The 18,832-nt window shown below is 39.4% G+C and overlaps 1 protein-coding gene across 1 annotated transcript in view; it reads left to right on the forward strand.

The window, feature by feature from the left end:
• Positions 1 to 18,832, forward strand: part of kcnc3b (potassium voltage-gated channel, Shaw-related subfamily, member 3b) — a 43,576-nt gene that overhangs the window by 17,664 nt on the left and 7,080 nt on the right. Inside the window, exons 3-4 of the mRNA XM_079487581.1 lie at positions 10,244 to 11,231; positions 11,336 to 11,524. Of these exons, the coding sequence (XP_079343707.1) occupies positions 10,244 to 11,231; positions 11,336 to 11,524 (1,177 nt within the window). The remainder of the gene's footprint in view (positions 1 to 10,243; positions 11,232 to 11,335; positions 11,525 to 18,832) is intronic.

Genomic DNA, 18,832 nt, shown 5'->3' on the forward strand with positions numbered 1-18,832 from the left:
GTGTGTGTGTGTGTGTGTGTGTGTGGCAATGACTCAATCTCTTCAGTTTCATGTCCGCTCCGCCGGGAACCTGAGCTCGAACCTGCTGTGTAATTTCATCTCGGTGATAATTGGAACTTCCTGTGGCGGTGAGATCATATCCTGCTGAGACACATCAGAGCAGCGCTATCACACCCTGTAGTCTCACTCAAACACATACAAACATATAGATGCTTCATCTTTATTATCTGGGATCATAGTGTCCATTGTCTAAATGGCTGAGCATATCAAAATATAGCACCGGTTAATATATTATCTGAAGATTTCTTAATTTCTAGTCCCAAATGTAAGTAATACTGCTCATCACTGGCCAAAACTTAAAATATTGTATTTACATCAAATGTATAGTTTACCCAAAACTGAAAATTCTGTCATAATATACTCACCTTCCACATGTTCCAAAACTGTAAACATATCTTTGTTCTGATGAACACAGAAAACAATGTTTGGAAGAATGTTAGAAATTTTCAGTTCTGGGACATCATTGACTGCCATTTTTGGGTGAGCTGTTCCTTTAAGTAACATTGCCAATGATTGATAAATGCTCAAAAACTGTATAGTTCATTTTAAGTTCATTGCTTTTGAATGTTAACAGACACAACCTTGTAAAGTGTTATTTAAAAGTAATACTTAAGTATCGTAAGATAAATAAATACTGACATTTACTATTGGAAGTAATTGATGCTCTTAACCAGGCGTCTGTTTGACGGTCACTCACTGAGTCATTTAAACTCATGAAGATGTCATTAAAGGGATATATTTCACCCAAAAATAAACATTCTGTCATCATTTACTCATCTTCAAGTTGTTCCAAATCTGTATTAATGTCTTTGTTTTGATGAAACAGGGAAAGATATTTGGAAGATATTTGTTTATAACCAGACAGATCTCGACCCCCATTGACTCCCATAGTAGAAAAAATACTGTACAATTTGTTTTGTTCTGTTGAAAAATTATTTTGAATGTAGGACAGCAAACGGTTCTGGGGCACTTTTGACCACCGTTGTGTTTTTTCCAACTATCGTTGTCAATGGGGTCCTCATGCATTCTTCCAAATATCTTTCTCTGGGTTCAACCAAACAAAGACATTTACAGATTTGGATTCATGACAGAATTTTCATTTTCGGTAGAAGTATCCCATTTATTTTCTCATTTATTTTCTGTTTAGAATATATATTTTTTATATTTTGCTGACTCACAAAAGTATTTGTGTCCTGGGTTACAACACGCAAACTGTACCAATGCAAAAGGCGAAACCTTGAACAGGTGGACATTCAGTATGGATAAGGGATCTAAGAGTGTCAAAACGTACACATTTACATCATTTTCTGGAAGAGGACAAAGCAGACTTTGTATATACATAAAAGACTGTACTAACCTTTTCACTTTTAAAGCAAAATATATTTTTAGTATAAGATTCTATAGCAAAATAAACCCCTACACACACCAGTCATGCATTCAAATGTACTTGTTAAATGATTTTGTGTATGACTGTTTGCAGGTATTCGGAGGGGTGTGCAAGATCAGTTTTGGCGCCCCCCAACACACAACAAATACAAAATCCGTAGACAAGTTGTATGTTATCTTTGGAGTCATTCTAGTTATATTTTAAGTCTCGTGAAGGTAACGATCAGATTTGCATCTATAACATACTTTTACTGAAACTTTACTTTAGTTTAGTAAAGATTTTTTGAAAAACGAAATAAGATGGATAACATACATCAAAACACAAATAAATAAAGGAAGCTTCTGTACCTGTTCTGTATTTTTGCAGAACTCAGAGACGACTAATAACTTTTAAAATCTGCTATAGTATACTTTTACCAAAGTGGGCCAAAGGTGCCGAGGATGCCATCTTATTTACATTGCCTCCTATTGACAAATCGCTTTGCTTTACTGTATTGCTTCCTTTATCTTCTCTTTAAGTCTCTTTGTATAAAAGCATCTGCTAAATGTCTGAATGTAAATGTGATTTGCGCAGTTCTGTATTGTGTTGCATGTTCATATTGTTCTTTAGTTTATTACTTTTCTTGTCTTGTAATATCATCTACTTCATCTAAGATTACTTAACAGTAGTGTAATTTATATATATATTGACACTAACGCTCATTGTTGTATTTAGCTCTATCTGCACTCTTTTATGTTGTATATTGTATTAAACACCAAGCTGTCAAATGATTGTTGGATCCCAATAAGAGGTTTAGTAATGATCTCAGCAGTGTGTAAGACTGTTGCAGTGTGAGTGTTTCTAACGGCTTGTGTGTCATGTTTGGGGAAAAATGTTTGGTTTGGAGAAGACGCCTCAGCTCGTGTTGTAACTTACAGAAGACGGATCTGCTCGCGTCAGATGAAGAACACGGGCCTAATGTTTAAACTAGACAGCTCGCGTCAGATGGGGAAGAAGACGCATCTGTCGTATAATGAAGAGCCCGACAACTGGCTTATTTGCGTGATAGTGGGAGAATTAACAGCTTTAACAATCTTCTCAGACCCCCCCCCCGAACTGAATTATAAAGCTCATTCACAAACATAGATTTAGTTTACAAGTGACAGAGATATGTGGAGGTGAACTGTTATTAACATGAATACAACGATGATGATGTGATATTAACTAGCTCTCAGGCAACGTTAACTAACTTTAAGATTTACAGAGATGAAATTATATACAATCGATATCTATCCACTTGGACATCGTTGTCTTGATTTGACTTGTCAATTTACTTGTTTTGTTCTGTTCTGCACCTCGTTTCTTTGTTTGCTCCATTTGGTCATGTGATGGTCATGAGTGGTTGACATAATAACTTGATTTAAATCAAATCTATTTGTTGAACTCGTTAAAATGCTAGACAAAGTTAACCTAACCCTAAGTTTTATATAAACTTTATAAAAAAATATTATTTAATTATTTATAGTGTTTTAAAAGAAAATCATTAAATAATATTTTGTGCACAATGGCGCCCCCCCCCCCTTGTGTGGCGCCCCCATTAACAGCCTTTTTAGGAAAGCACAGGATTGTGTGTGTGTGCTTGATGCCATCTGCTCGTTCAGGATAGATGCGACAGATCCCAGGGTAGCCAATGCTGAATTCATCACTTTGACTCATCTCAGTAAACCCGCATATACATACAGGTATATAAACAGGTTACTCTCAATGTATTTCCACTGTTGTTCTACACGTTTGCATGCGTGTGTGCGCGCTGTGACTGTCTTTTCCCTTACAAAGCAATTTTGGTCACAAAAGCTCTCTGTTAGATTAAGGACAAAGATAGAGAGAGGGATGGAGAGAAAGTAAAGAGGTGAGTGAATGAGATGAGAGAGTTAGAGGCAGGCAGAGAAGGGGGTGGGCGCTGTGTCGCAAGGACAAACGTGCGTGGCAACACTGCAGTGTTCTAGAGAGAATACAAAACAGAGGATGCTTAGACAGTCCACATGCTACACGCAACACGTCTTATGTTTTCACATGTATTTGAACATGTTTCATGTTAGCTTTGTGTTAGAAACTCGGATGTTTCAATTTAGACTCATCTGTAATTTGGGATTATGAGTGTCATTCACACATCCTTCTAATGTACCTGTGACCCGTGCGAACTGATATTGTACAACAGGCTGACACACACACACACACACATGTGACCTTCAGTGTCCCGCAGTGTCCTGTGTTACATCAACTGACCGATCACTCTCATCTCTCTCTGCCCTCTCCCTCACTTGCTCTCTCTCTCCCTCTAACCAACTTTCTCACCCCCCTCCTCTCTTACTCCCTCTTTACTCTCTCACCCATATTATAAGAAGGTAATCTTAAATTCATTGTGGAACCATGTCTTTATTATTGGCTTTTACTACTACTACCCACATTTTGATATACAAACATTTGCATTATTAATTGAACACACTGTTGGTGATTGGAGATTGTACTGAGCACACTGCATTGTGGGATACAGTGTTGGAGGATAATGATTTTAGGTGAATGTTTTATGATGCAACGAAGGGTTGACGTTATAAATAAAAAGAGAAATAGATAAAAAGTTAGAAATAAAAAGCATAGCTCTTTGTTATCTCAGTCTCAAAGACATCAATGAGATCACTGGAGAGCAAATAGAAACTTGTTTATATCTCCTGATGACCCAAATATCTCAAACCCAAACTGAGCTCAAAAGTCAATATATCCTTTGCTACATCATGCTGGATTAACAAATCTGTCCAGAGTAAATCGCGGATGCTGTGTGTGTGTTTGAGACGAGCGGATGCTGTGTGTGTGATTTCTACACACTGCTGTGATCGCTGTGAGCGATCAGCTCTAGGTTGGTGGGGTAGCGTACCCTCTGCTCTTTTCTGGTTGGTGCGTGGGAACGTGCACACGAGTGTCAACGTGATTCTAATGACGCGCTGTTTACTGCAAAACAGCTTCAACACTGTCTCCATGACAACCACTGCGCTAGCTTCCCTTCCTGCACCAAAGACCAGAGACACCAAATAGTCCGAACAAAACGTTCATGGTGGTGTTAGTGGTTGTATGTGAGTCACACTGCAACGATTTCACTGAAATGTCGAATAGGATTCAAACATGTCTCTAGTTTAAGAATCCGAGAGAGAGAGAGAGAGAGAGAGAGAGAGAGAGAGAGAGAGAGAGAGAGAGAGAGAGAGAGAGAGAGAGATGTAGCCTGGGAACGCTGGTTACTGCAGCAGTCTGTAACTAGGTCAGGTTGAGAGAGAGAGAGAGAGAGAGAGAGAGAGAGAGAGAGAGAGAGAGAGAGAGAGAGAGAGAGAGAGAGAGAGAGAGAGAGAGAGAGAGAGAGAGAGAGAGAGAGAGAGAGAGAGAGAGAGAGAGAGAGAGAGAGAGAGAGAGAGAGAGAGAGAGAGAGAGAGAATATACATAAACAAGGCAGTGAACGACCTGAGAGACAAGGCACAAAGAGCTTTTTACGCTATCAAAAGGAATATAAAAATCGACATCCCAGCTGGAATTTGGCTTAAAATTATCCAATCCGTTATAGAACCAATAGCACTTTGGGGTCCCCTCACCAACCAAGAGTTCACCAAATGGGACCCTGCAAACAGAAATGTGTAAAAACATTCTACGGGTACAACGCAAAACCCCAAACAACGCCTGCAGAGCAGAATTAGGACTATATCCTCTAATAATTAAAATACAAAAAAGAGCGATTAAATTCTATAACCACCTTAAGAACAGCGATACAGAATCACTCCATCACAAAGCCTTACGTCATCAGGAGCTGAACCCAGAGAAAAGTTGTCTCATCCAACTGATCTCAGAACTAACTCTAAAACCCCAAACGTGTCCAACTGAACCCCAAACTCCAGCCAGAATTAACCAAATGATAAAAACACAAAAAGAAAAATATCTCAAACACTGGACAGAAGCAACAGCTCAGCAAAGTAAACTTGAATGCTATCGGTCATTAAACAGAGAATATAAAGCGGCAGAATACCTCAAAAGCGTATCAGACCCTAAACTAAGAAAAGTGTTGACCATGTACAGACTCAGTGAACACAAGCTCACTGTGGAGACGGGCCGACACAGACAGACATGGACTCCAAGAGAAGAGCGACTGTGTCCACACTGCACACAGAGACAAGTGGAAACAGAGCTGCACTTCTTAACCTCGTGTCCAAACTATACGGACATCAGAGAAACATTCTTCCCCCAGTTCACAAACTTCCACAAAGACTTCAAGCAGTTTCAACAACAGGACAAGATCTCAAACATACTGGGAGAAAAGCCCATCAGCTCAAACCTGACGGCCAGATACGTCAAGTCCTGTCACGACAGAAGAGCGACAACCAGCACAACACACACAACACTGACACAACAACAGGACAAGATCTCATACATACTGGGAGAAAAGCCCATCAGCTCAAACCTGACGGCGAGATACGTCTAGTCCTGTCACGACAGAAGAGCAACAACCAGCACAACACACACAACACTGACACAACACTGACACAACACACACAACACTGACACAACACACACAACACTGACACAACACACACAACACTGACACAACACTGACACAACACTGACACAACACAAAACTGACACAACACAACACAACACTGACACAACACAACACACACAATACACACAACACACACAACACTGACACAACACTGACACAACACAACACACACAACACTGACACAACACAACACACACAACACTGACACTGACACAACACACACAACACTGACACAACACACACAAACTGACACTTATGACAGGATCCTGTCACTTTCACTAAGAACTTTTGTCAATACTTCACACTTTTATGTCTGTATTGATGTGTACATATTGTTTCTTATATAGAAAACTCTTATTTCATTTTATACAGAATGTTTATATTTAATCTTCCTGCTTTGGCAATGTAAAACACTTTTTATCATGCCAATAAAGCTTTTTTGAATCTTGAATCTTGAATCTTGAGAGACAGAGAGAGAGAGAGAGAGAGACAGAGAGGGAGAGAGGGAGAGACACACAGAGAGAGAGAGAGAGAGACAGAGGGAGAGAGGGAGAGACAGAGAGAGACACACAGAGAGAGAGAGAGAGAGACACAGAGGGAGAGAGAGAGAGACACACACAGAGACAGAGATACACGAGACAGAGAGAGATAGAGAGAAAGAGACACGATATAGAGAGAGAGAGAGAGAGAGAGAGAGACACACAGAGGGAGAGAGGGAGGGAGAGAGGGAGAGGGAGAGAGAGAGAGAGAGAGAGAGAGAGAGAGAGAGAGACAGACAGAGAGACACGAGACAGAGAGACACGAGACAGAGAGACAAGAGAGAGAGAGACACGAGACAGAGAGACACGAGAGAGAGAGACACGAGACAGAGAGACACGAGAGAGAGAGACACGAGACAGAGAGAAACGAAAGAGAGAGACACGAGACAGAGAGACATGAGAGAGAGAGACACGAGAAAGAGAGACACGAGAGAGAGAGACACGAGACAGAGAGACACGAGAGAGAGAGACACGAGACAGAGAGACACGAGAGAGAGAGACACGAGAAAGAGAGACACGAGAGAGAGAGACACGAGACAGAGAGACACGAGAGAGAGAGACACGAGACAGAGAGACACGAGAGAGAGAGACACGAATACATTATTTATTATCTCTACTTTGGCAGTAGACGGGGGACGAGATCGGTTTGGTTACTGACATTCTTCCAAATATCGTCCTTTGTGTTGAGCAGAATAAAGAAATGTTTAAAAGTCTGGTATAATCTGAGGGGGAGAAAATGATGACATTACAGTTTTTCTCGATTGTTTACACACAAATATTGGTACTTGAGACACACAACATGTAACTCATGCACCAACCCCCTGAACCAATTCTGCTAAACTACAAGCACAACTCCTGCTTTACACTCACATTGTAGATCTAAAACACACTTTTTTCAAAACACTACACACAATTCTCTGCATTTGGCACAATTTTCAGGCAGAAAAATCTCTTGTTTTCACAAGGAACACACTGCCATTCAAATATGAACACTGACTCATCACATGTGTAAACACCTGTCACAAACGCCTATACACCTTCTCCAAGCTATAGAAGACACATGTGGAGATATAGCAGCTGATGCTTTTCATGACTGGACTGAGAAACATTGCTTGTGATGTGGATGATGTGCTGTGGTCAGACCCAAACCCAAGAGAAGATGCATCATCGTCTTTTTACTGTAACTGTATACAGTCAATTCTTCTGTTGTTTTGTATGTACACCACTGTATGTGCAACTTTGCGTTGGTTGGGATGTACACTGGACATTGTTTTTGTTGGAAAAATTTAATATATTAGTTATTGTGTATTTGTGTGTTCTGACTATAAAATCTATTTTGTATATATATTTATATATATATATATATATATGAGTATATATATATATATACAAAAAATATTTTACAACACACTTATATATGTACTGTCTGTAGTAAGTGTAACACTGAACCATATAAAGAGCAAAGTCATTATGATGAACGGAGAAGTGTTTTCCATTCATTATAGTGTTTTATAAAGAGCACATCAGTGTTCAACTGGTTCTTATAAATGTTTATTCATATGATGGTTTGTGTGTCATTTGAAAATAAAATACCATTTTGAGAAGAAAGAACATTGTTTTGAATCTAAAGTTTCCTTTTGGAGGAGAATTGAGGGGTTTTGCCCATTGTGTTTGTGGTTTTTTTTTTGTGTAGAGTTCTGAGAATATGAGGCTTTCAGAAAATGTGTGTAAACAATTGAGAAAAACTTTAATACTGTCCTGACCTTCCATCCTTTGTCGTGTTTCACCCTCATCCAGAAACCCGTACATCATTGTAAGGGAACTTAAAAAATCAATTAAACTCAAGTCTTTAAGACAAAGTGAAGACAAATGTGAAATGATCGATACATGTGGTTAGGCTTAACATCTTCAAAGTGAAGAATCCGGTCATCTTGCTCAGAGAAGTTCAGGTCACACACCCGGTGATCTTTACGTCCAAGCTACAGCGTTCAAACTATTCTGCTGTCATTTTGTGTGTTCAGAGGACAGACCTGCAGTTTCCAACAAAAACAGACTAAACTAAATAACCATCTGGAAACATCATGAAGTCATCCATTTATATCTGTATGGACAAGTAGTTAAACTTTTGGGAACACAGACTTTCTTTGCAAACAATCTGGGAACATGTTGGATCATTTTTACCCAAATCTCACTGGTGTGAAGGTCTGTACAGCAGTTTCTGCCATTAAAAGTTGTGATCTGTTTCCAACTATAGAAAAGATATTGTCTTAACAATACTTATCATTGGATGTATAGATCATAGAGCCCATATGTTGTCATTGATACATGAAACTTTGCATTGTCATTATGGTCATGGAAACTGATCCTGTACACAAGCGATCAATGTCTAACGGAAATGAAATCATGTCAAGCACAAATAACCATCTGATTGAAAGACTCTTAATTATGCATTAGCCCGTTTACAGATAGAGTCATATCTATTACAAATGTGATTTATAAATTCACATCATAATGAATCTTTGAAGTAACATCCATCCACTTTACAGAACCAATTAAGGTATTAAATGCAAAACCTGTATGTGACTAATTCTTCTGTGGAACACAATAGAGGATATTTTGAGAAATGTCTTAGTGGTTTTGTGTTCATACAATGGAAGTCAATGGGGTTCAGTGTTGTTTGGTAACCAACATTCTTCAAAACATCTTCTTTTGTGTTCTAAGGAAGAAAAAAAGTCAAACATGACATGAGGGTTAATAAATGAAGAAAGCTTTTTATTAACTTTTTTAAGGGCAAGTCTACAGGATAAAAAACATTTTATTTTTATTTAACAGATTTTTCAAATATAATGTAAAACTTGTAATTGTACAGATTTTTTCAGTTTGTTTTACAGATTTTCCCTTGTATTTTTCAAATACTGTAAAACAGTCAATACAGAAAAACACTATACATTTACAAGAAAACCATGTAATTTTATGTGATAAAACCTTTCATTTTACAGTATTTGTCTGGCGCAAAAGCTGTCTCATATCCTTTATTATTAATGTTTGATTCAATTTATTCAATTTAATTTACATTTATTTAATTCATTTTTTAATGTATCCATTTAATTTATAAAATAAATTTCGTCACACTTAATTTTAAGGTCCAATACTCGGTATTAATAAACCATTAACTATGACTTTTGCCTCCGTAAACTCCTTATTTTTTGCTTATTAATAGTTAGTAAGGTAGTTGTTACCTTTAGGTATTGGGGAGGTAGAATACGGTCATGTGGAATATGTGCTTTATATGTACTAATAAACAGCCAACATGCTAATAATAGGCATGCTAATAACAACTAGTTGAAAGTGAGAATTGGTCCCTATACTAAAGGGAAGTTATCGAAAGGTTGTGGGTTTGCCACTATATGATGATGGTTTGTTGGAGAGTAAAAAGGGTTCGACCCTCATCAGAAGGGAGTCATGAGTTATTAGCATTGTGTCCTTGAGCGAGGCACTTAACATCAAGTTACTGCGGGCTGGTTGTCCCAGCAATAAGCGCACCGCAAGTTGCTTTTGGATAAAAGCATCTGCTAAATGACTACTTACTGGAATGATGGATGTTTGTTTTCTCTCGCTAACTCTCTCTCTCTCTCTCTCTCTCTCTCTCTCTCTCTCTCTCTCTCTCTCCTTCTTATTCTGCAGTATGTGGCGTTTGGATCCCTACTCTTCATTCTCATCTCCATTTCTACGTTTTGCATGGAGACACATGAAGCTTTTAACACCATTTACAACAGAACTGAGAACGTAACGGAGGGGAACACAACGAGAGAGGAGATCGTGTACGAAGTAGTCACGGACAGTTGGCTGACGTACGTGGAGGGTGTGTGCGTCGTCTGGTTCACCATTGAGGTCATCACACGCGTGGTCTTCTGTCCTGACAAGGCAGAGTTCTTCAAGAGCGCGTTGAACATCATTGACTTCGTGGCCATCTTGCCCTTCTACCTTGAGGTGGGTCTAAGCGGACTGTCCTCCAAAGCGGCAAAGGACGTGCTGGGTTTCCTGCGGGTTGTGCGCTTCGTCCGAATTCTGCGTATCTTCAAGCTGACGCGTCACTTCGTGGGCCTGCGCGTCCTCGGACACACGCTTCGCGCCAGCACCAACGAATTCCTCCTTCTTATCATCTTTCTGGCCCTCGGAGTTCTCATCTTCGCCACCATGATCTACTACGCTGAGAGGATAGGAGCAAGTCCCGACGACCCCACGGCGAGCAACCACACCACCTTCAAAAACATCCCCATTGGTTTCTGGTGGGCTGTGGTGACCATGACTACGCTGGGCTATGGAGATATGTATCCTGAGACGTGGTCGGGCATGCTGGTGGGGGCGCTGTGTGCCCTTGCGGGTGTGCTGACTATTGCCATGCCCGTGCCCGTGATTGTCAATAACTTTGGCATGTATTATTCGCTGGCAATGGCCAAGCAGAAGCTGCCCAAAAAGAAGAACAAACACATCCCACGAGCCCCGCAACCCGGCTCGCCCAATTACTGTAGGCCGGACGCCCTCGCCATGGCCACGGCCTCGCCCCAGAGAATCCTGGGTAACGTGCTGGGCGGTGTCCTGGGGACAGGCGGGCTCACGGGTGATGTGGGCTGCCCTCTAGCTCAGGAGGAAATCATAGAGATTAACAGAGGTGAGATTGACATACACAGATAATGTGTCAAATGTGAATATGAAAATACGTATTCCTAAGAGTTCAGGCTGGACACCAACATCAATCTCTTTCTCTCTCTTCAGACTCAAAGCAGAACGGAGATGCTGCAAGCGCCGCTTTAGCAAATGAAGACTGTCCGACCATCGATCAGGTTCTCAGTCCAGATGAGCGCAGCCCGGTGGGCCGAACAAGAGAACGGTACCAGCAGGACAGAGCCTGTTTTCTCCTCAACACTCGAGAGTTCCGACCCACTGATGGGAATGTGCGGAAAGGTGCGTACACACCGGTTACACATGCTGACTCATATTCACACAGACCAACCACCGACATCTCCCCACAATCTCAGCCTGTTGCTCCAACATAAACACAACAAACACGCTATAGGTATTCAAGATGGCTTGCTACCTGAACGTGCCCATAGCAACATCTCTAAATAAAGTCCCTTAAACCATTTCAGTCGTAATGTAAGATGCTCCTGCAAGTGGAGCCAAAAATACAGATTAGACGACCAGACTCTCAGGGTCTTTTCACACTTGGTTTGTTTTATCGGTGGAAAAGCAGTTTGTATACCGTAGTATGAATGAAACTGTCATTTCCCAATTATATGAAATACAGATTTTATTATTAATTTAGGCAATATAATATGCAACTTTGCTAATCTAGTTCATTTTATATTGTATTTTTTGGAATGAAAGGTGGACCGGACACCAGACCAAGCCTCCACTGTGCTTTTGGTTCCTTTAAAATGGACTAAAATGTGAAAACTCCCTTAAAAACATCAGACACTACATTGACTACATTGTGCTTGTTTATTTTCTTTCACAACATCATGATTTTGTCTTCGATAATAATAATAATTGAACTGCCCCCTTGCCTCCCTTTTCTTATCTTCTTTTGCACATTTTTACTCTCCTTTTTTTCTTTCATTCATATTTTTTCTTCTGTTTGTAATGTTGTTGATCTCAACACTAAAACATGACCCTGGTCTGTCACCTTCAAGGACCTCGCAAATCTCTCCGGCACACACTGAAACACAATGACGTCATACCAATACAAAAACATTTACACACAAAACCCAAATCTGCATGACTGTGTCATTGTTGATAATTGTGTTGATGTCTTGATGTTGTGTTGTTATTCTAACAAGTGTCATGTGAAAAGAAAAGTTTTATAATGTCACTGAATGTGAGTAAAGGTTGGGTTTCACGCATTCTCTGACCGACACATTAGCTTGAGTTTTGCAGATCCAGACAGATTTGTTCACTTGTCAAACTGCTGATGTTTCACTCTTGACAGTCATGAATCATTGGAAACATTTATCACCTAAGCAAGTATAAACTCAGCATAAACGAAAATGAGATGATGGAAAAATCCCAAACCCCAGAAGGACATCGTAGTAGAGGTCATGTTTTTCAGGTTATTTTAAACTGAATGTCTGTATCCTAAACACAACTTTTATATTTTATATTTATTACTCCGAACGGCACGTGCTGCTCAGAGGAGAATGAAAATCCGATCTTAACTCAGACTTATTCAGATCTGTTGTACTAACCTTGTACTGTCATGAAATGAACATGTATGTAGGACAAACTCGGACACTGTAGAGTTGCGTAACAAAGACAATTGACAAATGCATTTACAAATGGAACCTGCTGCAGTGTGCGTGCGTGTGTGCGTGCATGTGCGTGTGTATGTGTGTGCGTTCAGTGGGATCTCACACGTTCTGTATTGTCTTTCTCTTCAGGTTGTGTCATATCCCGCGTTTGTATGTTGGCTTCTTCATATATTCTCTCACTGTTTTACTGTCTAACCCGGTCCTCGCTGTATGTGTGTGTGTGTGTGTCGTGTTCGTGGTGACGTCGCTTTGTGTTTTCAATGTGTGTTCCTCACTCCACCGGTGACCTTTAACCCCGGCACGATGCTGGACTCACGCACATGCACACCGAGGCAACGCACACGTACAGAACACGTAACTTAAATGTTGTTAAGGTGTCCATTGCGATGTGTTTGAATCTTCTGGCTGGGGTTAAAGGTCAGGGGTCGATAGAGGTCTCGGTGAATTCAAATGAGCAAACGTTCTCTGTTCTGTGTCACGCTACCAATGCCGCATGATCCACTTTTGAACCGTTTGAAAGCGGAACCGAGATGAAAACGACAATGTAGCACCGAAGAAGAACACCGACAGTGTTGTTGTGCGACACAGCTCTGAGAATCTGCTCATACGACCTCAACCTGCTTCAGTTCCTAGCGTAGCCCGGAAACTCCTACTGTGTATGACGCTCTGTGTGTGTTAGCTTTTGTTGTGAGGTGTGTGTGTTCTGTGTAACATTCTGACGTGTGACTGACTGGTTGACAGACAGACACTGGGATATTTGGACAGACTCACAGACAGACTGACGGTGAGAAGGTAAGATCGAACCGTATAACTACGATAGCTCTTCCATCCCGACACCCCGGCCTTTATCCCGGGCTTGAGCGTGGAGTGCCTTTATATCACTTTAACATCCAGAGCCTACATACCGATATTTTCTGAAAAAGGTGTTTTTGTTGAATGCCTGGTGTTGAATATGTTTGTGTGTGTTAGTGAGTTCAGCTCATTCAGGCCAAAGCAGGATTGTGAACTCATTAGTCTCTTCTTTAGCCAAGCTGCCCCACAGGATCTGTTCCAGAACCTAGCGAGCGTCCAGCATAAACCGCCTTCTTAGGCATCAGAGGCGTGATGTAAAGGTTGTTCTGAACAGCAGGAGACAAAACCAGTAATGTGTGCCCAGTCCAAAAGCAGCTTCGCAAATACAGTCGGGCCAAAAGTGATCGCTGTTTATTCTAATTTTAATGTTAAAGATTTCATAAAATGTTTACATTCGTGTTGTGTAGTTTTACATGGAGTGTAAACTGAGGCTTTGATTTGGGAATCTTTTAGAAGACTTTAAAGAAATATCACACAAAACGAACAAATCTTACGTAGTCAAGTGCCATAAGAATGAAATAAAAGGAATACAGCCTCAGTGAATGCATGATATATTTTCTTAGAGTTTATTTGTTTTTAACAAAAAATTTGTATATTTAAACGAACCCCAAAATCATTCATGTACAGTAGTTTGGGTATTTGCCAAAATGATTTTGTCCAAAAAATACCTTAAAAGTTTGAAGAGTTGATTTTCATAAACAGATGAACGTTTTTAAAATTGTTCAAAAACCATGTTATTTTATTGTGCATTCCAGTTAACATCAATCAAAGTACAGTTGGGTTGTGTTCATTAAACGTTCATTCTGTTTTTGCAAATAAACTCAATTGTACCACACACCTCATACTTTGATGGTGTAATCTAACCTGAGGCGGAAAAAAACATGCTTTTAGGACATCACTTGTGTAATACAATCCAGAATGCATTGTGACACACTCAACCATTTACAATGCAAGATGCCAGACTCATATTTATTATAAAATGTAGTTCCATAAAAGTCAAGACTTCAAAAAACTAAGAAACAGAAGAAAGTGTAGTTTCACCCAACACTTGTGTGCACTTTAGATTTCTTTCTGCTTATTTGAGCACTAAAAGGCAACATCTCCTCAGTGCTTTAGCTATATTTGTGTGAGGCGTATGAGTGACCAATAACAGAATTAGCGCTCATGAAGAGCATTTTAAAATCAGTCACTTATAATCTTGGGTTTCAGTTAGCGTAGCGTGATGCCTCAGAAGAGCGCTGCCTAGACAGCAGACATGGAGGCAGCTCACTAGAGTTTGGAACGGATCCAAAGCGTCTCATTGAAATGGACATCACTCTGTTCATTTGGATTGATACAGAGAGTGAATCAAATACTCGACGTGTCTGATTTACCAATGGGAGTCAATTTAAGATCTAAATATACTCGCCATATCTGGATTTCACAGACACACACACACACGCATTGCTCTGGGCGTTAAAGTGATCTCTTCCTGTGCAATATAATCCCTAAATGCTATCCACTGTTATAAGACGAGTGTGTGTGTGTGTGTGTGTATGTGTGTGTCTGTGTGTGTGTGCGTGTGTGTGTGCACTGACCTGTCCTGTGCTAATGCTGTTTGCATGAGGCTGTTTGCTCAGTCCAACTCCATATTGGACTTCTGGAAGTCTCTGTTGGGATGGCCATTGTGAGTTCTGTCTGTCTCTCTTTTTTTGTATTTCTTCATCTCTCCTCGATTGTGTTGTATATGTTTATACTCTTGTGTTCAGTCTGGCTTAATGTTTTCTTGTCCACACTTGGCCGTGAACATGTACATAGCGTATGAGGAACATCATTAGATAACTATGTTGTGCATATTTTAACCAAAAATCCGCCCAAAAATGAAATTTATCTTATGATGTTTTCGCCCAATGTTTCTATTCACAATGGAAGTGAATGAGGACTGGAGCTTGAACGCCTGGTACACCATTCCCTTTCTTCAAAGTTTACAAATGATTACAAAATATTTGTTGTTGGTTTAAGTGGCAAAGTAAATACATTTTGGTGAAGGGTTACAAAGATTACAATATTTCTTATTACAAAGTAATGTTTTCGGATGAATCGTTTACAATAAGGCAAGAATCATATCCAAAGAAAGTAAATAGTGTTCATTTAGACACCTTTACCAGGTTTGTCTATGGTTTATATACAGTGAAAAACTATGTATTTTATGTAGTGGAATAAATATAAGATCTGCGACAATGAATCAATTTGGTTTTGATTCTAAATCTAAATTAAATTAAATTGAAAATGTTTTAATTGTAAAATGCTAAAAGCACAAATTCAAGAGTAATCTAGTTGATTAAATTCTATAATCAATGCAGGGAGCTTTTATTGCCTTTGACTCCAATTTATATTTCATTTCAAACACAAAAACAAATCTCTTATCATACACACACACACACACACACTCCTTCCATGTGTTTTGACCTGCATGTCTGTGTTTCCTCTGCAACTGTGCATTTCCTATCCACAACCTTTGCAAATATCAAAACTCATCATTTAGGAACCCATCGTGTCCGTCATGTTCCCGTAAATTTAGTACGATTGGATTACAGTTAAATCCATCAATTCACTCTTGGCAGCGATGTCTTGTTTTAACAGTAACACGTTTCTCAAACTAGTCTTTAAACCTAAACAGAGCGCTATCAAAACAGCAGATCTGCTCTCCTGTTACACAGCTGGGCATTCCAGCGCAGTGAGCGGCGTGCCACGACTGCGCCGCTGTGCGTTTTGGTCACAAGCCGATCAATAGAGCTTAATTGTGGGTAATGTGAACTCCCTCTATCTCTAACAGCCCGACGGTCGATACGCCGACGAACTGCCAGAACCAAGCGAGCTGAAAAAGCATCTCATTGGTTGTCGTGTTCATGGGACCTTCATAGCATCATCCATAAACACCCAAAACTCATTATCTCCCATCACTTGATGTCACTTCATGTTTGTGTAAGCATTCATTTGAATATTATCATTGCCATCATCATGCACTGATGACTGATGCGGATGCTATGATGGTCGCGCGTGCCAAGCCGACCGTCACGTCAGGGAATCTAGATGTGGTTGGGATATTTGCACATGTGGTCTTTCATGTCTTTCCGCTCTGTGACTAACACTCATCTCATCCCTCATATATCTCCAGGCCGCCATTGCAGCTCAAGTGTTTGTAACGCGTGACTGTGGGTAGGTATATCATCTCTGTTTTAAAGTGCTCTTTATGTGTACTTTAAAGTTATTGACTACTGTATATTTCAAACAATACTAGAGATTAGAATACTACACTTCATTTAGCAGAGATATAAACTCATAACTTTCATTGTGAGTGTTCGACATGAAGTTACTGGCATTTTGTTTTGTGTGGCTTGATTTTTTTTTCATTTGGATCCCTTACAAAAAAAGTTTAAGTACATTTATACAGTTCTTTTAAACTTTAAACTTTTTGAACCACAGACACTTTCAGTAAACTTTTCAGTTAAAGATATTTCCTGTATACTAGAAACATATGGAGTCAGCTGTGGCCTAGTGGTTAGAGCGTTGGGCTTGTGATCAGAAGGTTGGAATCTCAGCATAAAAAGCCGAATGAATAAATGTAAACTATTACTTCACTTATAATATATAGTTGCAATGTGGGATTTTTAGCAGCCACCAGTGGACCAATCTCTCAGTTCTCCACTCACCCCTCCCTTTCAAAGCACGGCGCTTGCCGCCACAGTACAAAAAGATGTCGTCAGCTGAGACAGCAGAAAGTAGCCATTCAAGCAACTATGTTTCCATACAAAAGTAAATAAAGAAAATATAGGGTTGGGAGGATAGACGATGCCACCATCCATTTCCGAAGGCTGATAGACATCATGATGTTGATTACAAATCCCAAGTAATCTACTCAGCTCTGCTCACTCGAGTTTACTTAATGTACTTGAAGTTTACTTATTTTTGTAAGGGATTTAATGGGTTGATTCATGACAAGAATTCAATTACTTATTGTGTATATATTACTTTGATTATATAATATATATACAAAAGTATATATATGTATATATAATATATATACGTATATATATATATATATATATATATATATTACATTACTTTGAATATATTCAACATCATAAGTCTTTCAGATTTGAATTTATTTTTCATTAACATCTTTGGATCTGTTTTCTAAAAAAATTTTTCTAATTTATTCCATTCACTATGTGCGTCCAGCAGATGCTTTTATAAAAAATGAATTATAGTACATTTAAGTTAAAACAAATGTTGTGTGGCAATCGAATCGTAGAGCCACAGAAACACTTGCTTTCAGGTGGCTTGTTTGCCCAGTTTTCGACCCCCGTCATACAAACTTCAGCGTTCAGTGTCGTCAGCGCCATCACTCGCACACCTCCTCCATCAATCCCATTAAATGTATTTACTCTTCCTGTCTTATTCCACTCCTGCTAATGCGCTCGGCTTCCTGAGGAATCCGTTTAAAAGCTCTTACTAGACAAACATAATAAAAAGGGGATGTGGCCGTCTCAATAATGTTGAGAGGTAAAAGAAAGCAAAAAAGTTGTTTTTGTTTGTGGGTGGGTTTTAACCGGCATATGAAGGTACAGGTTGAGATGTACCTGGAGTATGTGGTTAGTGTGGCGTACTGTTCTAACCCATGTGCAATACTCAGACGCTGATAGGAAAGCTGCTGAACGTATAGTGTATAATGTGCCGGTTAAAAGGTTTCTAATGCAGACATCAGTGGTCGGATAGAGACAGTTCTGCGCTTATGATTTTTTAAGGATAAAGTCATTCCGCTTGACTTCAGATGTACAGGAGTGGCCAAAAGTGATGTCTGGAGGACATATCTAAATATTTGCTTTGATAAATATTAGACAGTATGCACTCTAAAAAAATGTATCTGTGATTTTACGTGAAACAATTTACACTCAACATTTTTTTATTTTTATTTTTTTTAAAAGTCCTTTTTTAAATTTTAAAGCTGTGAAAGCTATGAAAAATATACTGTTTAAATTGAGTAAATGTAAGTAAAAAAATTAAATAAACCTGAATAACTCAAAATATTTCTATTAGAATTCATCAAAACATTTGTAAGTGTATTAAATAA

This window comes from Barbatula barbatula (genome assembly GCF_947034865.1).
Source record: "Barbatula barbatula genome assembly, chromosome: 23".
In the NCBI taxonomy this organism is placed as follows: Eukaryota; Metazoa; Chordata; class Actinopteri; order Cypriniformes; family Nemacheilidae; genus Barbatula; species Barbatula barbatula.